Source organism: Pocillopora damicornis, chromosome 8, assembly GCF_964200805.1.
Source record: "Pocillopora damicornis chromosome 8, jaPocDami1.2, whole genome shotgun sequence".
NCBI lineage: Eukaryota > Metazoa > Cnidaria > Anthozoa > Scleractinia > Pocilloporidae > Pocillopora > Pocillopora damicornis.
The window spans coordinates 16,399,747-16,418,543 of NC_142677.1; the positions used below are offsets into that span (position 1 = coordinate 16,399,747).

The 18,797-nt window shown below is 37.8% G+C and overlaps 2 protein-coding genes and 1 long non-coding RNA gene across 7 annotated transcripts in view; 1 reads left to right on the top strand and 2 right to left on the bottom strand.

The window, feature by feature from the left end:
- Nucleotides 1-11,745, top strand: LOC149041634 (uncharacterized). The gene is made up of 2 exons (XR_016189240.1): nt 1-2,086; nt 10,897-11,745. It is a non-coding gene; the product is annotated as an uncharacterized LOC149041634 (long non-coding RNA).
- On the bottom strand, nt 2,538-16,717 carry LOC113678806 (putative caffeoyl-CoA O-methyltransferase 2). Of its 5 annotated transcripts, none has more exons than XM_089214799.1 (6): nt 15,137-16,717; nt 5,285-5,390; nt 4,197-4,321; nt 3,513-3,567; nt 3,046-3,179; nt 2,538-2,792 (listed from the first exon to the last, which is right to left on the bottom strand). In XM_089214799.1, the coding sequence occupies exons 1-6, from the start codon at nt 15,338-15,340 to the stop codon at nt 2,634-2,636; spliced, it is 783 nt and encodes a 260-aa protein (XP_089070925.1). In that variant the 5' UTR covers nt 15,341-16,717; the 3' UTR covers nt 2,538-2,633. The 5 variants fall into 5 exon arrangements, with proteins under 5 accessions (XP_089070925.1, XP_089070924.1, XP_027051515.2 ...); XM_089214798.1 differs by lacking the exons at nt 3,513-3,567; nt 4,197-4,321; nt 5,285-5,390 and adding exons at nt 11,060-11,114; nt 11,747-11,871; nt 12,816-12,921; XM_027195714.2 differs by lacking the exon at nt 15,137-16,717 and adding an exon at nt 9,730-10,591.
- The window catches only part of LOC113678804 (proteasomal ATPase-associated factor 1), a 13,480-nt gene continuing 10,886 nt past the window's right edge, over nt 16,204-18,797 (bottom strand). Inside the window, exons 9-12 of the mRNA XM_089214795.1 lie at nt 18,239-18,330; nt 17,927-18,042; nt 17,362-17,447; nt 16,204-16,858 (exon numbers count right to left, since the gene is read on the bottom strand). Coding sequence (XP_089070921.1) covers nt 16,662-16,858; nt 17,362-17,447; nt 17,927-18,042; nt 18,239-18,330 — 491 coding nt within the window. The 3' untranslated portion in view covers nt 16,204-16,661. The remainder of the gene's footprint in view (nt 16,859-17,361; nt 17,448-17,926; nt 18,043-18,238; nt 18,331-18,797) is intronic.

An 18,797-nucleotide genomic window follows, 5' to 3' on the forward strand; every position in this document is an offset into this window, starting at 1 on the left:
GTTATGAATCATGGAGGAAATTTTTTACTAAGATTTCTGTTTTGTCGATGTGAGTGTAAAAATAAATCAAAAATGAAGATAGTTTTAAAACAATAGTATGAATTTGCATAAAGAAAATTCCTTTGTCTAATTATTTGAGAGGCGGTTTTAATTCGATCGATTTAGAAAACGACAAATAGTGCCAAACTACTTTCTTATGATTCTTTTTACTAAATCAAAGTCAGGTCAAAAATATAATATTTTTTAACAGTTCAAACTGTTTCAAGTAAGGATCTCTTGAAGAGTTCAGCAGCATCTGCTCCTCACATAGCTACAAACATGCTTAATTCAATCTCAGCGCGATTTCTTAGTCAGAGCTTTATTAATTTTTTTTCATCGAGGCGGCAACTGCACGAAAATCATATTTAATCCTTTAAATCTTTGCTAAGTGGTATCATAAGCTCTTCTGCACCAATTCGGGAAAGCGGCGCCGAAAAAAAGTAGCTTTTGTTCACATCGCAAATTTCTCAGAAATTAAGAAAATAAAGCGCAGACCTCTGGCAGTGTAAGGTATTATTCGGTAGTGACAAATAGGAGTTAATTTTTCACAAAACAGTTAGGTTTAAGAATATTATTTTGAAAAATTGCCAGAAACATGACATAAAGTTAACGCAAAGGCGTGTAGTGGAAAATTTAGTGTTTTTCGGTTTAGGACTAAAATTGTTTTTTGAGTGTTTTGCGCGCGAAAAATTGTTTAATTTTACGAATTGACTTCACACCCAGATTAACGCCAAATTGTGGGGAATTTTAAGTGCTTTAGGACGCGGTAACACTTTGAAGCCTGAAAAGGTACAGAATTTACTAAGGGATTTGCTCAACAAAGGAAGGCTCTAGTCAAGAGTCAAGAATACATTAAGTGGAAAGACACCTATGACACAAAAGGGTTCCATTACTTGTTTAGTAGTTGTTCAGAATGCGCAGAGTTGAAAGGGAACCAGTGATGTCGTTACAAATAGGTAATTTACATGCTTTGTAGATCTCCTTAGTAATTTTATCGCATGGTGCTTCTAAAGGCGTGAAATTAGGTCATCAGAATCGCCGTAGTGAACAAATAAGAACTCAGAAAATCGTTGCCTGAATTTAATTGTATTTTTTTTAATCAAAATTTTCTGTAAACGAGGCTAAGCTTGCACTATCCTTTGATCGAAGATGTAGGAAGATCTCCAGGCCGATCCACGACATAGATTACCCTGGGCGCGATGTGACAATTGAAAACTCTGAGGAAGTAGTGTCGAAACTACTGAAGAACGCTCTTGTTCTGCGTTCAGTATGGTAACTGTTTTGGCGGCATCAGTTAGTTTCAATATTGTATTTGAAGAGCGGTTCATTTTCTTCTCTCAGATACTATTTTTTGGCGCATCAGTTTGGTCATACCACTAAGTTTTACGAATTTTAGTTGTACTAACATTCCGCTGATTTTTGTTCACATATTGTACAAGGATGGAACATCCCACGAAACGTTTATCAAAAATCTAACCCGACTTAGAATTATTTGAGGTAAACTTGTTTTACCTATGGAAATGTCTCTGTGGGAATTTCGATTTAAGAATCTTTTGACTTTTCAAGTCAGTGTCCTGGAACTCTCAGACTTTAGTGTGATACAGTTCATACTAGGTTTGTAGGATAGGGGTTTCCTTTAGCTTGTGGGCAGGCTACTTTGTTTTAAAGTAACAAATCATATCTTTTTAGACAAAGAAAGGCAGGGCAAGGTCAGTTTCTTTCAATTTCCACGTATTTCAGTTGTAAGAGTCCGGAAATGCATCAGTTGGTTTGCCTGTAGTAAAGGATGATGGTATATCCCCAAATTCTCTCAACTACAATAAAGAAAAAAAATTGGGCTATTTCCCCTGGGGTCTGTAGGGAGGAATTTTCTTAAATAATGTGACAATAACAAGTGCTCTTAGGGGCCAGATGGAGAGTTATGCAAAATTACTATTATTAACGTGATTTTAGCCTATTTTCAGACCTTTCTGCAGATATCAACGTATAATACATTTCAACGGATGAAGAAATGGACATTTACACGTGTTCTATTTCCAGAGGCCAGGTATGCGCCTTCGTGATTCGGCCCTAAATTAATTAATTTTTGTGTTTCGATTTATGTAAGTATGCTCGTGCATTCTTGTGTGTACTGTGCATGTCTTGTGCGTGTACTGTGCATGTCTTGTGCATGTACTGTGCATGTACTGCACATGTACGGTGCATTTATTTTGTATGTATTGTATATGTACTGTTGGTTGCTTCATAGTACGGAGTGGTCAAACCGCGAACTTTCATTGTAGTATTATTAGCTTTCAGTCAATACCATGAAAAAGATAAAAAAAAAAACTTTAAGTGAACCTAAAGTACTAGAAAAGGAAACCCCTAATGGTTACTGAGTTCTACTCTTTTCTGGTATGCAAGCTGAACTAACAAAGATAACTCGATTCAAATTAATTTTTGGAAAGGTAAAAGTTACCTGAATAGAAAAAGAAAGAAGCAGGAATTTCAAAAGAATCTTCTCTTCTATGCAAACTTTATTCAAGCTTCTAGGGCTACACGCTTAACCAATGACTAGACACGTTTGAAACAATCAGTCTATAATTGATAATATTTTAGAGCTTCATTGCTATTGTCACACCATCTGCAAAGGGAATCAAACTAATGGTGACACGAGTGTCTTTGTGAAGTTTCATGTTCAAGTTGTGTATTGCTGTTGTCCTTGGATTTGTAGCTATTTTCTTAGGGTCGCAAACTGAACCGTTCAACAAAACCTAAAAAAAATATATAAAAAATTAAAACAATGTCAAATAATTTGCAAAATTTTATGCAACTTAATCTCTGCTTCTACTCCTTGAGAGCCACTTTTTGGTCATTTTCAGCTTCTACCTGATACGTTTGAACATTCTCACTACCTGTTTGCTGAATAATGTATGGATATTATTGGGAGAAGTTTCATGTTAATCACCACAGGGTTTAAAGAGATCTATCTATAGATCCTATACCTTACACTGACCCAATACTTACATTGTCAACTACTATCAGCCCTCCCTGCCGCAGAAGCTGCAAAGATTTTTCATAGTACTGGTCATATTCAGTCTTATCAGCATCAATAAAAGCAAGATCAAAGCTTTCAGCTTCTCCTGCAGCAATAAGTTCATCTGTAAAAAGGCAATTATTTCAGGTCAGAGTTATTACCATTTGATGTGAGTGTATAGGTTTCAAAACACAATAAGATATATCTTTTTGTTATAGCATAAATCTGTTCTGAGGGTTTTTAATGTTTATTTGCTCAAGTATTCACCATCTGTCCCTCTGTATCTCCACACAAGATATTCTTTTGCTACTCCTAGCTGTACACAGAGCTTCTTGTCATGTGAACCTGGTATGTAGTAACCTCTAAAGTAAAGTGTGGGAGAGCATCTGACCAAGGAAATGGAATTAGCTGAGGTTCAATAACTCACCAGACATCAACAAAAGGAGACTATTATTACCTAGAGTAGTGAGGGCAGACTGTATCTTCAATTCAACTTTTGACTCAACACCAGCCTATATAATAAATAGTAAGAATAAAAAATCACTGCATGTAATGAACTGAGCTGTAAACAATTGACCCAAAATAGGATTCATACTTCTTCCTTCTTATATTCAACTAACTTTCCCTACAAATAAGTCAAGAAAATTTGTTTGTATTTTCTCATTCTTACCATCTCTTGTCTGGATTGTTTGATATTATTAACCCTTTAACTCCCAGATCAAATTTGTACTTCTCCTTACTGTCAAACATAAAGTTCTTATAATGTTATTTCAGAGAAGTTAGTAATTGAATCAGCTAATTATCCCTAAATTGATATTTTTTTTACTATTCTTATCACTTATCTGATTGATATTGTATTGATATTGTAGGGAGACATTTTGTCTTGGTCACTCATGGGAGTTAGAGGGGTGTTACTAATAAATCACTTCTACATGAGTGTTAAAAGTAGTCACAAAACAATTACCTTTTGTTACAAATTTAGTAGCAAAACTTTTCTTAGCTTACATAATCATTTCACCAGCCAATACTGTTGATACTATATAGTGAGTCCACATGTAAAACTGACTTGCCTTAAATGGGTCTTAAATTAATCATTTTCTTAGCACACATGTAAGATGAAATAAAACATTTTTCAGCTTACTTCTTGGAAGTAACGGTCATAATCAACCTCTTTCATAAACTTGTCTGTGACATCACACGCCACAACCTTGCCATCAGATGGCAGAGCTATGGCCATACTTAGTGTATTATAACCAGTAAAAGCACCTGAAAGAAAGGAAAATATGAAAGATTTCAACTAAATTACAAGTTGAATTTGTCATAACAACTCATTAGTTTTGCTTCACCCTGGTTGTTCTTAGTTTCCAAATACCTGCACCTAATAGGTATAAACTTAAGAGACATTTCAACTTATAACTGAGCCTCACTTAAGCCTTTTCACTGGGAGCTAGGAAAGCAGTTAAATAAGCCATGTTTCATCTCAAGGTCCAAATCCTTACCTCTTTACATACTATAGGCAACTATTGGATAAGGTTAAGCATGATATCATGAATTATTAATGCCAAGTTCTGAGACACAAGGTTTGATAATACATGATATCATGCAAAAAACAACTTTGCTAATAGCTTTATGATACATTTTTTTTATCAATTGGCTAAAGAAGACACTCCTCCATGACTGAGTTTGCAAATGTTTGAGAACACTAAAGGCACTAGGGGCTTGGAAACTAGGCAGAGTATGAACTCTACATGATAAACCTATATCTGTTGCAGATTTTGGGTAATCATGTCAACTTCACACACTGTTTTATATTGACTGTAGGCTCTCAATCAAACAGAGTTTTCATTGTAAATCTAATGAATAATAATTAATTTTATCCCTATTGTTCTTCCCTCCACCAAAGCCATCGCACCAAATCCCAATTCAAAGCTTATGGGGATTAAGTGTTTTCCTTTCATCAACTGATTGGCATCACCCACAAAAGAAAAAGTTGACCCATTTCCATTATCAATATAAACTACTGACCTCTAAGGGATATGTCAACTGACTACTGGTGAATATATATTAAGAAAGGCTATGTGCAAAGGAAAGTTTTAAGTTCACATTCCACTTTTAGATATCCAACACTATTTGACAGTGTTATCATCTACCATTATTCCAATAAAATTCAAATGAAAAGAAAAATGAGATTAGTAGACTAATAAATGTCTTTTTAAATGTCCATCTCACCTATTTCGATAACCTTTTTGGCCTTAATCAATTCTATAAGCAACCTCATAAGCTGAGCTTCATCAGAACTACAAAGCATGTCACCTAATGGAAGCTTCACAGTTGCCTGCAAAGATAGATATACTAACATACATGAAATGCACATGAATAACTATGAACTCTAACATTACTGTTGTATTCCCAGTGATGGACCAAGTCCATGGGAGGGGGGGGGGGGGGGTTAAGTTTCTAAAGAAACTGTGGTGCTGTGTGGGTGGGAGAGTATAACAGGGTGATTCAGTGTTATCAACTGAGTTGAAAGAGTACATTGATCACTATAAGGAGTTTTAAAAGCTGACGTTTTGAGTGGTAGCCCTTCACCCAATTGCTGTGTAGTATTGCTGAGCATTTTTACACCTAGGGTTCCTCAAAATATGGCACAACTCATATAATACTTAGCAAAACTGCTCACCAAAACGTCTAATTAGTTATTTATTATCCAACTGCTTTTTTTCCTGCTAAGTCTTTCTGCTCATTTCTTCTGAGGTGGGAAAAGCAAAGCGGATTGAGTAGTGTGGCACATGCAGCCCGCTGGTTAAACAGAGTTTCTTTTACAGTACAAAGGGCTTACTGTAATTTGAGAAACGAAACGAAACGAAATGAAACGAAACGAAATGAAACGAAACGAAATGAAACGAAAGGAAATGAAACAAAATGAAAATCTGTAATTTGCAAAATGAAAATATGGTAATGATTTGAGTCATTAGCATACTAAGATCTACAGGTAAGTGTCATATCATGCATTCGAATTATTCATCAAAAACGTACATTGATTACCCCTTATAGAAGTACAGTAACAGCGTCAACTAACATTTCAAACTACTTTTGCGCTCTATGGCCTAAACGATGCATAAGTTATTCAGGAACGTAGAGGAGATTTCGCAAAGTTAACCACGCAGATTTTGCAAATTATTAGCATATTTTCATTTCGCAAATTACAGATTTTCACTTCGTTTCGTTTCGTTTCGCAAATTACAGTAAGCTGTACAAAATAACCAACTTTCCAAATAAACGTACAATATTCCTGGATATTTTTACTCTATTCGCACGTTATTTGTACTCTTCTATGTGCATTTGTATAGGTAATCACATGAGGCCAAGTACTATTAAGGATTACTTGTTTATCAATAAAGGGCAAAATTTATACGAAGGAAAATCACGCACGCAGTCTATTTTTATCTGGGAAGCAACGGATTAGCAATGCAACGGATTAGCCAATCAATAACAGGTAATCATGCCCTCTCTTGATTACTAAAAATGCCCTCTCTCTCAACCAATTAGCCCTAAGTAATTTTGCCCTTTATTGATAAAGATAATAATCAGCGATAATCCACACAAAAACGTCTATTAATAAAATACATGAATTCCCAATGTAGGCCTCCTTCGATCAGGCATTCATCCCATTAAAGTGTATCAGTTTCGACCTTTCCTCCTTGATCACCAAATTCTCCGATCATGTCAAAGTAATGACTTATCAGATCAATCAAGACGATAAACATGACCGTATGTAGCTGAGAACGCCAATGTGCGCCACGAGAAAGCATGTCATGATTATACGGAGTAGCGTACCGTTCAAAATTCAGTCAGGGTATTTTCCTCATCGAAAAATTAATTTGCATGTCGGAAATCAATTTATAGGGTCCGTTATTGTTTGCCTCTTCGTATTATGCAATGGTCAAGACGACGAATCCACATTAAAGACCAGAAACTTCTAGGCAAATAATAGTGAAAAGACTGGAAAATTAAAGGAAACCCACCGAATGAGCTTTACGATTGATTCTAACCTTTCTCAAGCTGGTAAGCACTGATGGTTCGCGGATTCCATGTTCTGTTACATACTTGCTGACTGGATTGTTCTCTTTGCTGATTTTAAAGAGGCTTTTATTTCGACGTTCAAATACCCGACTAAGACCAAAACCGGCCACCGCAGAAGTCAATGCGATCCCCACGGCTCCCAAAAACAACTTGTGATCGGCTAAGAGCGACATTGACGATAAACATGCACAAGACTCCAAGAAGAAATCCTACAATCGATTCGCTGTAACGCTTGCTCAGTACATATCACACTTGAGTACGAGGCTTCACATAACAAAGAGCTACTCCCAGGAATTTTACCGACAAAAGGACATTGATCTTGTGAATAATTGATGAATCGAAGTATATTGCCGACACGCACCACGGCACGCCAGTGAAACGTAGGGGTATGGGATGGGTACCAAGAAACTTCGTGCGGGTAAACTCCACATGTTGCACGATTTAACCCTTTTCAACCTAACATCAGTATGCATATTCTCAATACTGTTCTCTACACGTTTCCTACGAAACTGACAGTGATTACTTGTTTAACAATCAAGAGCTTCTTGAGATGGTAATCATTTCCTTTCTTCTCTTGAACGTAATGTTCTATTTAGGGGTGATATTGTAAGGAGAAATCAAATACTAGTCACCCACGAGGGTCAAAGATTTTTTTTAAAATTGCTTCTCAAGGTGTCGCACAGCTGCTCCAGAAATTAAATAGCTTGGGTAAAAGTAACCAGCTGGGTACAAAGTTGATCTCGTCCTGTCTAACTAAATAGGAAGGTTTTGTGTAAGGGTGGCTGTAAATGCGCATAATGCAAATAAAATAAGTTAGTCCAAGTAACAAAAGACATCACGTTGCAAGTCGCACTTACGAGTAAACTTTGTTTGCTTAAAGAGCAAAAGTATTACGGAACTGATTCTTACTATGTAACTTCTAGGAGAAAAGGGTAAGTCTGTCACCAGAGAATGCTCATATAGTACTAGAGGGCGGGACAGACACACCAGTCATTCTTTTTCAGCATCAAAAGGGTATGAACTGCCCTCTTCGTCGGTGGCCGGCTGAGGTGTTTAGAAGCCCTACACAAAAGTCGATGCAGTTCTGAGTAAGAGTTGAGATTGAGCGGTAACCGTGTTAGCTCAGAACCTTGTTTGAAAGTTGAACTCAGGCCTCACTACGCCTGGATGATGACGAGTTCTAGAGTACAAGTGCTGCCGATAAGGCATCTTTTCATGTTCTAGCACCGCTTGCAGAAAGAGAGAGGGCGACAAACCACGGGTACTTAAGAACCACCAAGGTGAAAAAATAAAAACTTTTCCTTCAGCTGTGTCGTTAGGATTTAATCAAAGACCACTAAGCACGTAAGTTCAATTAAAGGAATCTTGTGGTAGATCCTCATGTTTATAGGGCAAATATTGCATTCAAATTTCCTCTGACCAAAACTACGTCACACAAACAACACATGGAACGCAAAAATTTGAAATGGGTGGTAACAAATAAATCCAAAAACAGGAAAGGGCACCTCATATCTGGCGCCAGCTGTCACACAAAACTGGTTTGGACAAATTCCAATTACAAAAACTACTGTTCAAGAAAGACGGCCTCGAAACGTGATTATATGCAAGATACCGCTATAGCTCCTGAGACGACAAGTTTGCATATATATTACGCCGTTATATATATTCCCCAAGTTTGCACTTGGAGTACAACTATGGATGGATGAAAGTTCCTCTTAAAGCTGTTTCGCTGAAGGTTTCTACAATGGACATATCTGTCCCTATACCCACAGTCTTAGGTGGGAAGTTCAGACTTCTTAAGAACATATTTTCTAATTGTTTTGTCGCGACAAGCAGAGTGCATTGTGTTGGCCGAGCGACTAGTACTGTAAACTGGGTCGTAATCGGGTCCGATCAACTCCCAGCTCGTCACTTCTTCGCTTCTTCCATGCCTCAACAGTTTCGCACTCCAACAAAAACAAGCATCCAGAACTTATTGAGATAGAGGGGTTCTACTAGGCTCCCATTTAAAAGGAAAAACATCATTCTGACAGTTTGAGTAAATGGACCGAGAACAACCAAATAGATGGAAAATGTTAGGCCTGGCTTTTGAACAAACAAAGACCAAAGATGGTATGTATTTGTAATGAAACTGGGACAAGACAGAAGGTAGTCCTACAAGAATATTCACTCCTCAGACTTTCACATTTTAGGATGTTCAACTACAGAGCTACTGAAAACCCTCTAATGGGCTACTATACATATTGAATTCATTTATGACAGGCATTCCCAAGAGCCCATCTTGGTTTTATCATATCTTCATAATATTTGTGTCACCATAATACACTCTTACTAGATTGGTTGTCTGACTCAGGAGTGCTTTCCTTCCCTTAGAGCTGTGTCAATGTACATGAATTCACAGGACAGTCGCACAACTGAAGATTTTGGAAAGATCCACATGGGGAAATAAATTTTGAAGAAAAATTTGCTTCTGGAAATGACAGAGTAAGGCTAGTCTGATAATTGGACAAAAAAAATGAATTTAGTTTACTTCAAAAATGCAATTATACTAAGCACAAAAAGCTTAATACACTTTTTGGCTGATTTCCCACCTTGCTGACATTTTGTACTGAAAATCCTTCTGAGGCCTTGACAGATATGGTGTTATTGTCTACATTTTCTTCAATGCTTCTTGCTCTGACAAGTTCTCCATGGTCTGAAAATAACATCTTTAAGTGAAAACTTTATACTTCTTGTAATATAATGTTTTGTGTATAATTAAGGTTGTCAAAAATTACCATCTCTTAATTGCTCCCACAGAATGCTCTCTAGTTATATGTCTTTGGTTACTATTTAATAAAGTTTGGTTTTCAACATAAATTTTGAAAGGATATGTTTAATCAAACCATCAAATTTTAATATTGGGTATTTTACCTTAAGCACCCAAATAAGCCTCTAGTGGCCCATAAAATATTTAGGGCACTTTCTTGACAAGGAGCTCATAAGAGACTGGAGCTTATACAAGAGGGATGGCTTATTAAAAAAAACAGTTAAGAACCAAATGCCAGTCAAGTGTCATTTTTCATCAGACTTATTGATGATTAACTGAACATGCAAAAATGTACAAGGTTGAAAACCTATGATATTACTTAGGAGACTATGACAGGCTATCAAATAAATGCATGTTTCAACTCCAACACAACCTTGTTAAAAAATATACCCATAGAATTATCAAAGTCGAAGTTTTTGATAAAGAGAATTCATAGTCCTTATTGACAGGTGGGTGTAATTAAAGAATTTATTGAAAGTCTTGATTTGCCTGCATCTTTAGATTGAAATTTTTTTGTAATATTCACACATACATTCACAGTTGCAGAACTTTACATTTAGTATGTTAGCCGTACTGATTCAAGAGCAAGAAATCCAAGCCTGAGGGTTTCTAAAAATTCATTTAGGAAAGATTACATATTACTGAAGACTTATCTTTTCCACAAATACAACCCAAATACAATCAGGTATACTTGAGGCCTATGGCCTACTGGTCAGTCTTCTCAGCATCAATAAAAGCAAGATCAAAGCTTTCAGCTTCTCCTGCAGCAATAAGTTCATCTGTAAAAAGGCAATTATTTCAGGTCAGAGTTATTACCATTTGATGTGAGTGTAGAGGTTTCACAACACAATAAGATATATCTTTTTGTTATAGCATAAATCTGTTCTGAGGGTTTTTAATGTTTATTTGCTCAAATATTCACCATCTGTCCCTCTGTATCTCCACACAGGATATTCTTTTGCTATTCCAAGCTGTACACAGAGCTCCTTGTCATGTGAACCTGGTATGTAGTAACCTCTAAAATAAAGTGTGGGAGAGCATCTGACCAAGTAAATGGAATTAGCTGAGGTTCGATAACTCACCAGACATCAACAAAAGGAGACTATTATTACCTAGAGTAGCGAGGGCAGACTGTATCTTAAATTCAACTTTGAACTTGACACCAGCCTATATAATAAATAGTAAGAATAAAAAATCACTGCATGTAATGAACTGAGCTGTAAACAATTGACCCAAAATAGGATTCATACTTCTTCCTTCTTATATTCAACTAACTTTCCCTACAAATAAGTCAAGAAAAAATTTGTTTGTATTTTCTCATTCTTAACATCTCTCGTCTGGATTGTTTGATATTACCCTTTAACTCCCAGATCAAATTTGTACTTTTCCTTACTGTCAAGCATACTGTTCTTATGATGTTATTTCAGAGAATTTAGTATCGGACCAACTAATTATTCCCAAATTGATAGTTTTCACTATTCTCATCACTTATCTGGTTGATATTGTATCGATATTGTAAGGAGAAATTCTGTCTTGGTCACTCATGGGAGTTAGAGGGTTAAGGGATGTTACTTAAATCACTTCTACATGAGTGCTAAAAGCAGGTCACAAAACAATTATCTTTTGCTACAAATTTAGTTGCAAAACTTTTCTTAGCTTACATAATCATTTTGCCAGCCAATACTGATGATACTATATAAAGAGAGTCCAAATGTAAAACTGACTTGCCTTAAATGGGTCTTAAATTAATCATTTTCTTAGCATACATGTAAGATGAAATAAAACATTTGTCAGCTTACTTCTTGGAAGTGATGGTCATAATCAACCTCTTTCATAAACTTGTCTGTGACATCACATGCCACAACTTTGCCATCAGACGGCAGAGTTATGGCCATACTTAGTGTATTATAACCAGTGAAAGCACCTGAAAGGAGGGACAATATGAAAGATTTCAACTAAAATACAAGCTGAATTTAATTTTTATAACAACTCATTAGTTTTGTTTCACCCAGGTTATTCTCAGTTTCCAAATACCTGCACCTAATATGCATAAACTTAAGAGACATTTCAACTTATAACTGAGCCTCTTTTAAGCCTTTTCAGTGGGAGCTAGGGGAGCAGTTAAAAAAACTGTGTTTCACCTCAAGGTCCAAATCCTTACCCCCTTACATACTATAAGTGACTATTGGATGAGGTTAAGCATGATATCATAAATTATTAATGCAGAGTTCTGAGACACGAGGTTTGATAATACATGATATCATGCGAAAAACAAATTTGCTAATAGCTTTACAATTGGCCAAAGAAGACACTCCTCCAAGTTTGCAAAAGTTTGATGGAGCTTGGAAACTAGGCAGACTATGAACTCTACATGATAATCCAATATCTGCAGTTATCATGTCAACTTCACACATTGTTTTATATTGATTGTATGCTCTCAACCAATCAGAGTTTTCATTGTAAATCTAATGAATAATAATTAAGTTTATCCCTTGTCTTCTTCCCTCTGCCAAAACCATCACCAAATCTCAATTCAAAGCCAAAACCATCACCAAATCTCAATTCAAAGCCAATGGGGATTTAGTGTTTTCCATTCATCAACTGATTGGCATTACCCGCAAAAGAAAAAGTTGATGCATTTCCGTTATCTGTATAATCTACTGACCCTTGAGGGACATGTCAACTGACTACTGCATGGTGAATATACATTGAGTAAGGCTATATGCACAAAGAAAAGTTCACATTCCACATTTAGATATCCAACACAGTTTGACAGTGTTATCATCTACCATCATTCCAATAAAATTCAAATGAAAAGAAAAATGAGATTAGCAGACTAATTAATGTCTTTTTAAATGTCCATCTCACCTATTTTGATAACCTTTTTGGCCTTAATCAATCTTATAAGCAGCCTCATAAGCTGAGCTTCATCAGAACTACAAAGTATGTCACCTAATGGAAGCTTCACAGTTGCCTGCAAGGACAGATATACATACATGAGTTGCATGTGAATAACTATGAATTCTAACATTACCATTGTTACTTCATTGAGATAATTTAATTTTTTTAAACCCAAAGTCTCATTTTCTGAGCATGTGCGGGATTAAGTGCCTCAATAAAATTTTTCAGTTAATTCTATTCACAGTGGCATCTTAAAGTGTGGCCAACAGACCATTTTATAGTTGTATACCTAGCTGCCAGGCCTTTGAATTGGAGTGAGGCCATTAGGGTGACCTTGATGTGATAGAGCCCAGTTATAATCTAGTTAGCATGATAACAAAGTAATTTACATTTGAAAAGCAGCAATGTTTGTATCATAACAAGGTCATCCTCAACCTCACTCCTGTTCAAAGGCTTGGCAACTTAACATGCAACTGTAAAATGGGCTATTTCTGTCTTGTGTATTCTATGTGTATTTAGATAATAATCAGCAATACTCCACACTAAAACGTATTTTAATAAGATACGTGAATTGCCAATGTAGGTCTCCTTCGATCAAGCATTCATCCGTATGCAGCTGAGAACGCCAATGTGCGCCACGAGAAAAAATGTTTTATATGGCGTAACATACCGTTCTAAATTCAGTCAGGGTATTTTCCCTATCGAAAAATTAATTTTCATGTCAGAAATCAATGAACAGGGTCCGTTATTGTTGGCCTCCTTGTATTATGCATTGGTCAAGACGACGAATCCACGTTAAAGATCAGAGGCTTCTGGGTAAGTAATAGTGAAAAGACTGGAAAATTAAGGAAACCCACCTAATGAGCTATACGAATAAAGGGGGTAAGTTTCTTAAAGAAACTGTGGTGCTGCGCCGGTGGGAGAGTATAGCAGGTAATTTAGTGTAAAAAAAGCTGACATTTCGAGCGTTAGCCCTTCGTCAGAGCGATTGGAGGAATTGTGGGTTGTGTGGGTCTATATGCAGAAAGTGGAGCTACGCTATTGATGGGAATATGGTGACGAGAAAACAGAAATTAAATAAGTTGAATGAAAAGCGCTAGTTGATTCCGTGGGGATTTAGGGTGCCGATTTGGAAGATAAATTTTGTTCTAGTGTTTTGCGGCTTTCCTTTCTTTCTCGGACTCGGTCACCTAGTCATCTTCCTGTTTGGCCAATGTATGACTTATTGCAACAAGTGCAAGTTATGCAGTAAATAGCTTTGGCGGAGGTACACGTAAAGTGATGGATTTCTTGGGTCCCGATATTTTCTTTTATGTTATAAATGAAAGGACAAGTTCTGCATCGTGAGCGAGCGTATTTGAAAGTTCCAGACTGGTCATTGGTTTGAAACGAACTTCTGACCAAAAAGTTGCCTATGTTTTTGTCACGTTTGAATGAAATAAGTGGGGGTTGCGAAAAGGTAATGTCAGTCTCAGAATCGTTTTGGAGTAATTTGAAGTTTTTAAAAAAAGAGAGATTTAACCGCGTGGTTGTGAGGGTGAAATTTAAGAGTGAATGGAATGCGGTCAGTGTTTTCCTCTTCAGCCGTTTGCAGTGCTGGCTGTCGATCAATTTGTTGGGCACGGTGGTGGCCCGCTTGATTGACAGAAACAGATAGCCACGTTTATCGAAATACTGGCACATTGCCTCTGATTTTTCGGAAAAATCTGAGTCGTCACTACGGAAACGACGAAGTCTGAGAAACTGTGAAAAAGGTATGGAGTTCTTGACGTGTGATGGATGCGAAGATGAATACAACAAGTATCAAAAGAAGCTTTACACCTCCTTTTATGCCAAAGTCGACAAAGATCTCACTTTAATTAACCAAAACATTATCAAAAATAGGATTACGAACGATCTTCTAGCTAACAAGAATTGCCGGCCACTGCTAAAAATCTCACCATCACCACTCGCAGAACTTCGTGTATTTACTTTTTATCTCAAATCCACAAAACTAACCACCCAGGTCGACCATCGTTTCTGCCTGAAGTTGTCCCACCGAACTTATTTCCAGCTGTTTTCTCGTCACCATATTCCCACCAATAGTGTAGCTCCACTTTCTGCATATAAACCCACACACAACCCACAATTCCTCCAATCGCTCTGACGAAGGGCTAACGCTCGAAACGTCAGCTTTTTTACCCTTTATGGTGGCCAATTTACGTTTTCAACTCAGTTGTTGTTTACACTAAACTCAGTTGTTGTTTACACTAAATTACCTGCTAATGAGCTATACGGTTGATTCTAACCTTTCTCAAGCTGGTAAGCGCTGATGGTTCGCGGATTCCATGTTCTGTTACATATTTGCTGACTGGATTGTTCTCTTCGCTGATTTTAAAGAGGCTTTTATTTCGATGTTTAAATATCCGACTAACACCAAACCCGGCCACTGCAGAAGTCAATGCGACCCCCACGGCTCCCAAAAACAACTTGCGATCGGCTAAGAGCGACATTGACGATAAATATGCACAAGACTCCAAGAAGAAATCCTACGATTGATTTGCTGTAACGCTTGCTCAGTAGCGATCACACTTGAGTTCAAGGCTTCACAGGAATAAGAGCTACTCCCAGGAATTTTACCGACAAATTAACAATTGATTCATACGTCAATGTGCGTTCATCCAGATATGAAGCACGCGGGAAGTTTAGAGAGCACGAAAGATGTGTGAGAGTTGCTCGAGGCGTAGCCGAGAGCAACTCTAGCTTCTTCAGTGCCCTCCAAACTTCCCAAGTGAACTCAAGAAGCTAGAGTCACTCTCGGCTACGCCTCAAGCAACTCTTGCGCATCTTTCGTGCTCTCCAAGTGCTTCATATCTCGATGAACGCACAGCTGACGTAAGAACTAATTCTTACTATGTAACTTCTAGGGGAAAAAGGGTAGATCTGTTATCAGAAAATGCTCTTATAGTACTTGAGGGCGGGACAATACGAGTCATACTTTCTCAGCATCAAAAGGGTATGAACTGCTCTCTTCGCCGGAGGCCTGCAGAGGTGTTTGGATGCACTACACAAAAGCCGATGCAGTTCTGAGAAAGAATTGAGATCGGGCGGTAAGCGTGTTAACTCAGAACCTTGTTTGAAAGTTGCAACTCAGGCCTCACCGCGCCAAGAAAAATTCATATCCTGAATGATGCCGAGTTCTAGAGTACAAGTGCTGCCGATGAAGGATCTTTTCATGTTCTAGCACCGCTAGCAGAAAGAGAAAGGGCGACAAACCACGTGTATTTGCGAATCACCAACTGGGGAAAGTAAAAAATAAAAACTTTTCCTTCGCCTGTATCGTTAGGATTAAGTCAAAGACCACTGAGCACGCGTTAGTTTCAATAGAGGTTGGTGAACATTTGATTGAACTTTGTTGTGAACTATGATTCTTGTGTATATGTAAAGCTTGGATCACGTGAGTTCAATTAACGGAATCTTGCAGTAGATCCTCGTGTTTGAAGGGCAAAGATTGCATTCAAAGCTTCTGTGACCGAAACTAAGTCACAAGGACAACACATGGAACGTAGACATTCAAAATGGGTGGCAACAAATAAATCCAAAGACAGGAGAGGGCACCTCATATCTGGCGCCCGCGGTCGCATAAAACTGATTTAGACAAATTCCACTGCAACAAAGACGACTTCGAAATTGATTATCGGCAAGATACCGCTATAGTTCCTGTGAAGACAAGTTTGGACTTGGAGTACCACCATGGATGGATGAAAGTTCCTCTTAAAGCTGTTTCGCTAAAGGTTTTCTACAATGGACATATCTGTACATATACCCACAGTCTTAGGTGGGAAGTTCAGACTTCTTAAGAATATATTTTCTAATGGTTTTGTCGCGACAAGCAGAGTGCACTGTGTTGGCCGAGCGACAAATACTGTAAACTGGGTCGTAATCGGGTCCGATCAACTCCCAGCTCGTCACTTCTTCGCTTCCTCCATGCCTCAACAGTTTCGCACTCCAACAAAAACATGCCCCATCTCCTGCAAAATACACAAATACAAGTTTTTCTGAAGCTGGAGGGATGTCTGTCTGTTGATCTTCAGTTCTCCATAGAAAGCATATTTTGAAAGCGATTAGGTTGGATTTGGATAGGTCCATTCCCCCACGCAAATCATTGTATCGTCCCTAGTGTCAAATGTGGAACATTCAACCCTGCTTCTATGCCACCAGCTCTACCTACAATGCCACTAAGCTTTTTAAAGATAAGCATGGCAGAAGAGGGGTTAGATTGTACGAAGTGCAAGCAAATTGGTAGCCTACGTGTAGCCGTACCCCAAAAGAGTAACGGAAGGGAACGTCTCTCCTTCAGGGAGAGGCTACACGTTCACGTAGGCTGGCAAATTGAGAACTAAAGCAAAGTGGGATTCAAGGAGAACTTGGCTAGGGGCTGTTATTTTCCAGTTTGAACAGACAGGCTGTAAAAGTCCTGATCCTGGTTTGATATCAGCTGATACCACACTGATCACGAGAAGTGAATACTCACGCGAAGATGCTAGAAATGCTCGATCACCAGTGGTTGATAAAGAAAGTATAGGCGAGGATGAACGGCGAAACACGCCAACTGGTGAACTGGAAAAGTAAACAACACACGTTAATTTGAACTCCATAAAATACAAAATCCTTAATCTCAAAAAAAAACAACAACATCGTAAGGAAAACGTAAATGAAAAATACACCTCAGAGCATCCCGCTCCCGCGACTTATTCTTTTTTTTTTTTTTTTTACCTTCCACAACATGTGTTTTAAATCGGGCCTGTAAACCCTATTCCAGGATTGTTTGCCTATTTTCAGGCTCCTGCCTTCCTCCTAAAATGCCTCATTTGATTACTTAACTGGAGGTTGACAGAGGAAGATAAACTGCCATATCAAATTTTTAAAGGCTGGTGTTTCGAACATATGCCCTTCGTCAGAGATGAGAACCTCTCCGAGATTATACCCACCTTCCACAGTTTCCCTATCTCAATCAGTAAAACATGTGTGGCAAGAGTTTTCTGACCACCCCATCTCTAACTATTTGTGGTCTCTTTAGAGTTATCCCAAATGCTAACCTTGGAGATCTAACGTCTACACACCACAAGGAACCATCCTCTGTTCCACCGACAGCTTCGTGTTCCGACAAAAATGCACAACAGTTCACAGCTGACGAACATTTAACCTGAAAAACCTAACAATCGTAGATATTAAAACCGTATGGGTAAAACATGTCTTTCCGAGGTATTTCGCACTGTCCATGTCGCTCACAAGTCCTTTTACTTTGTTTTGTTTGTTTTCTTTTTGTATTTAACTCCGATCAGAAAAGTTCATCAAGACCCAAAAAACATTTAAGATTAAAGTAATTCATCAAGTAGGCCACAATGCACCTTTTCCTTGTTACGTACGTCCACACCCTCAAGAAATCCGTCTTCTTGGGCGAGTAAAAGTAATTTCCCAACAGTCCCAACCTCTCGCTCACCTTAAAAGTACAACACCACAAAGAGAGAATAAATAGTACACTTCGTCTTTCAATTATAATACCACAAACAATCACTGCTTGCAATGAACTACGTTTTACGAATTCTATGACCAGAGAAGTGTGGTTAATTTTCGATATTTTACTTCACCTTTCATAGGAGTGTTTAGCAAAAATTCTTTCCACATCCTTAAGGAGGCACCTCTAAATTTTGAAGGGTGCATGTGTGAGAATTGTATCGCATAGTATATTATAATATAGTATAGTATGGTACAGAATGGTATGATTTAGTATAGTGTAGTATAGAGGAGGGCCAGAAACTTCAGCAGAAAAGATAATGCAAAACCGGAACTTACTGAAATAAAGGGATTTTACTTGGCTCCCATTTCAAAGGAAAAACATCATTCTGACAGTTTGAGTAAATGGACCGAGAACAACCAAATAGATGGAAAATGTTAGGCTTGGCTTTG

What these genes read in the sequence shown, in the direction of transcription:
- LOC113678806 (XM_027195712.2), bottom strand. Translation starts at nt 7,311, where the DNA reads ATGTCGCTCTTAGCCGATCACAAGTTGTTTTTGGGAGCCGTGGGGATC. An exon ending in ATGACCGTTACTTCCAAGAA is followed by an intron (nt 3,568 to 4,196) that starts GTAAGCTGAAAA and finishes TTTATTATATAG; the next exon opens with GCTGGTGTTGAGTCAAAAGT. An exon ending in GGCTGATAGTAGTTGACAAT is followed by an intron (nt 2,793 to 3,045) that starts GTAAGTATTGGG and finishes TATTTTTTTTAG; the next exon opens with GTTTTGTTGAACGGTTCAGT.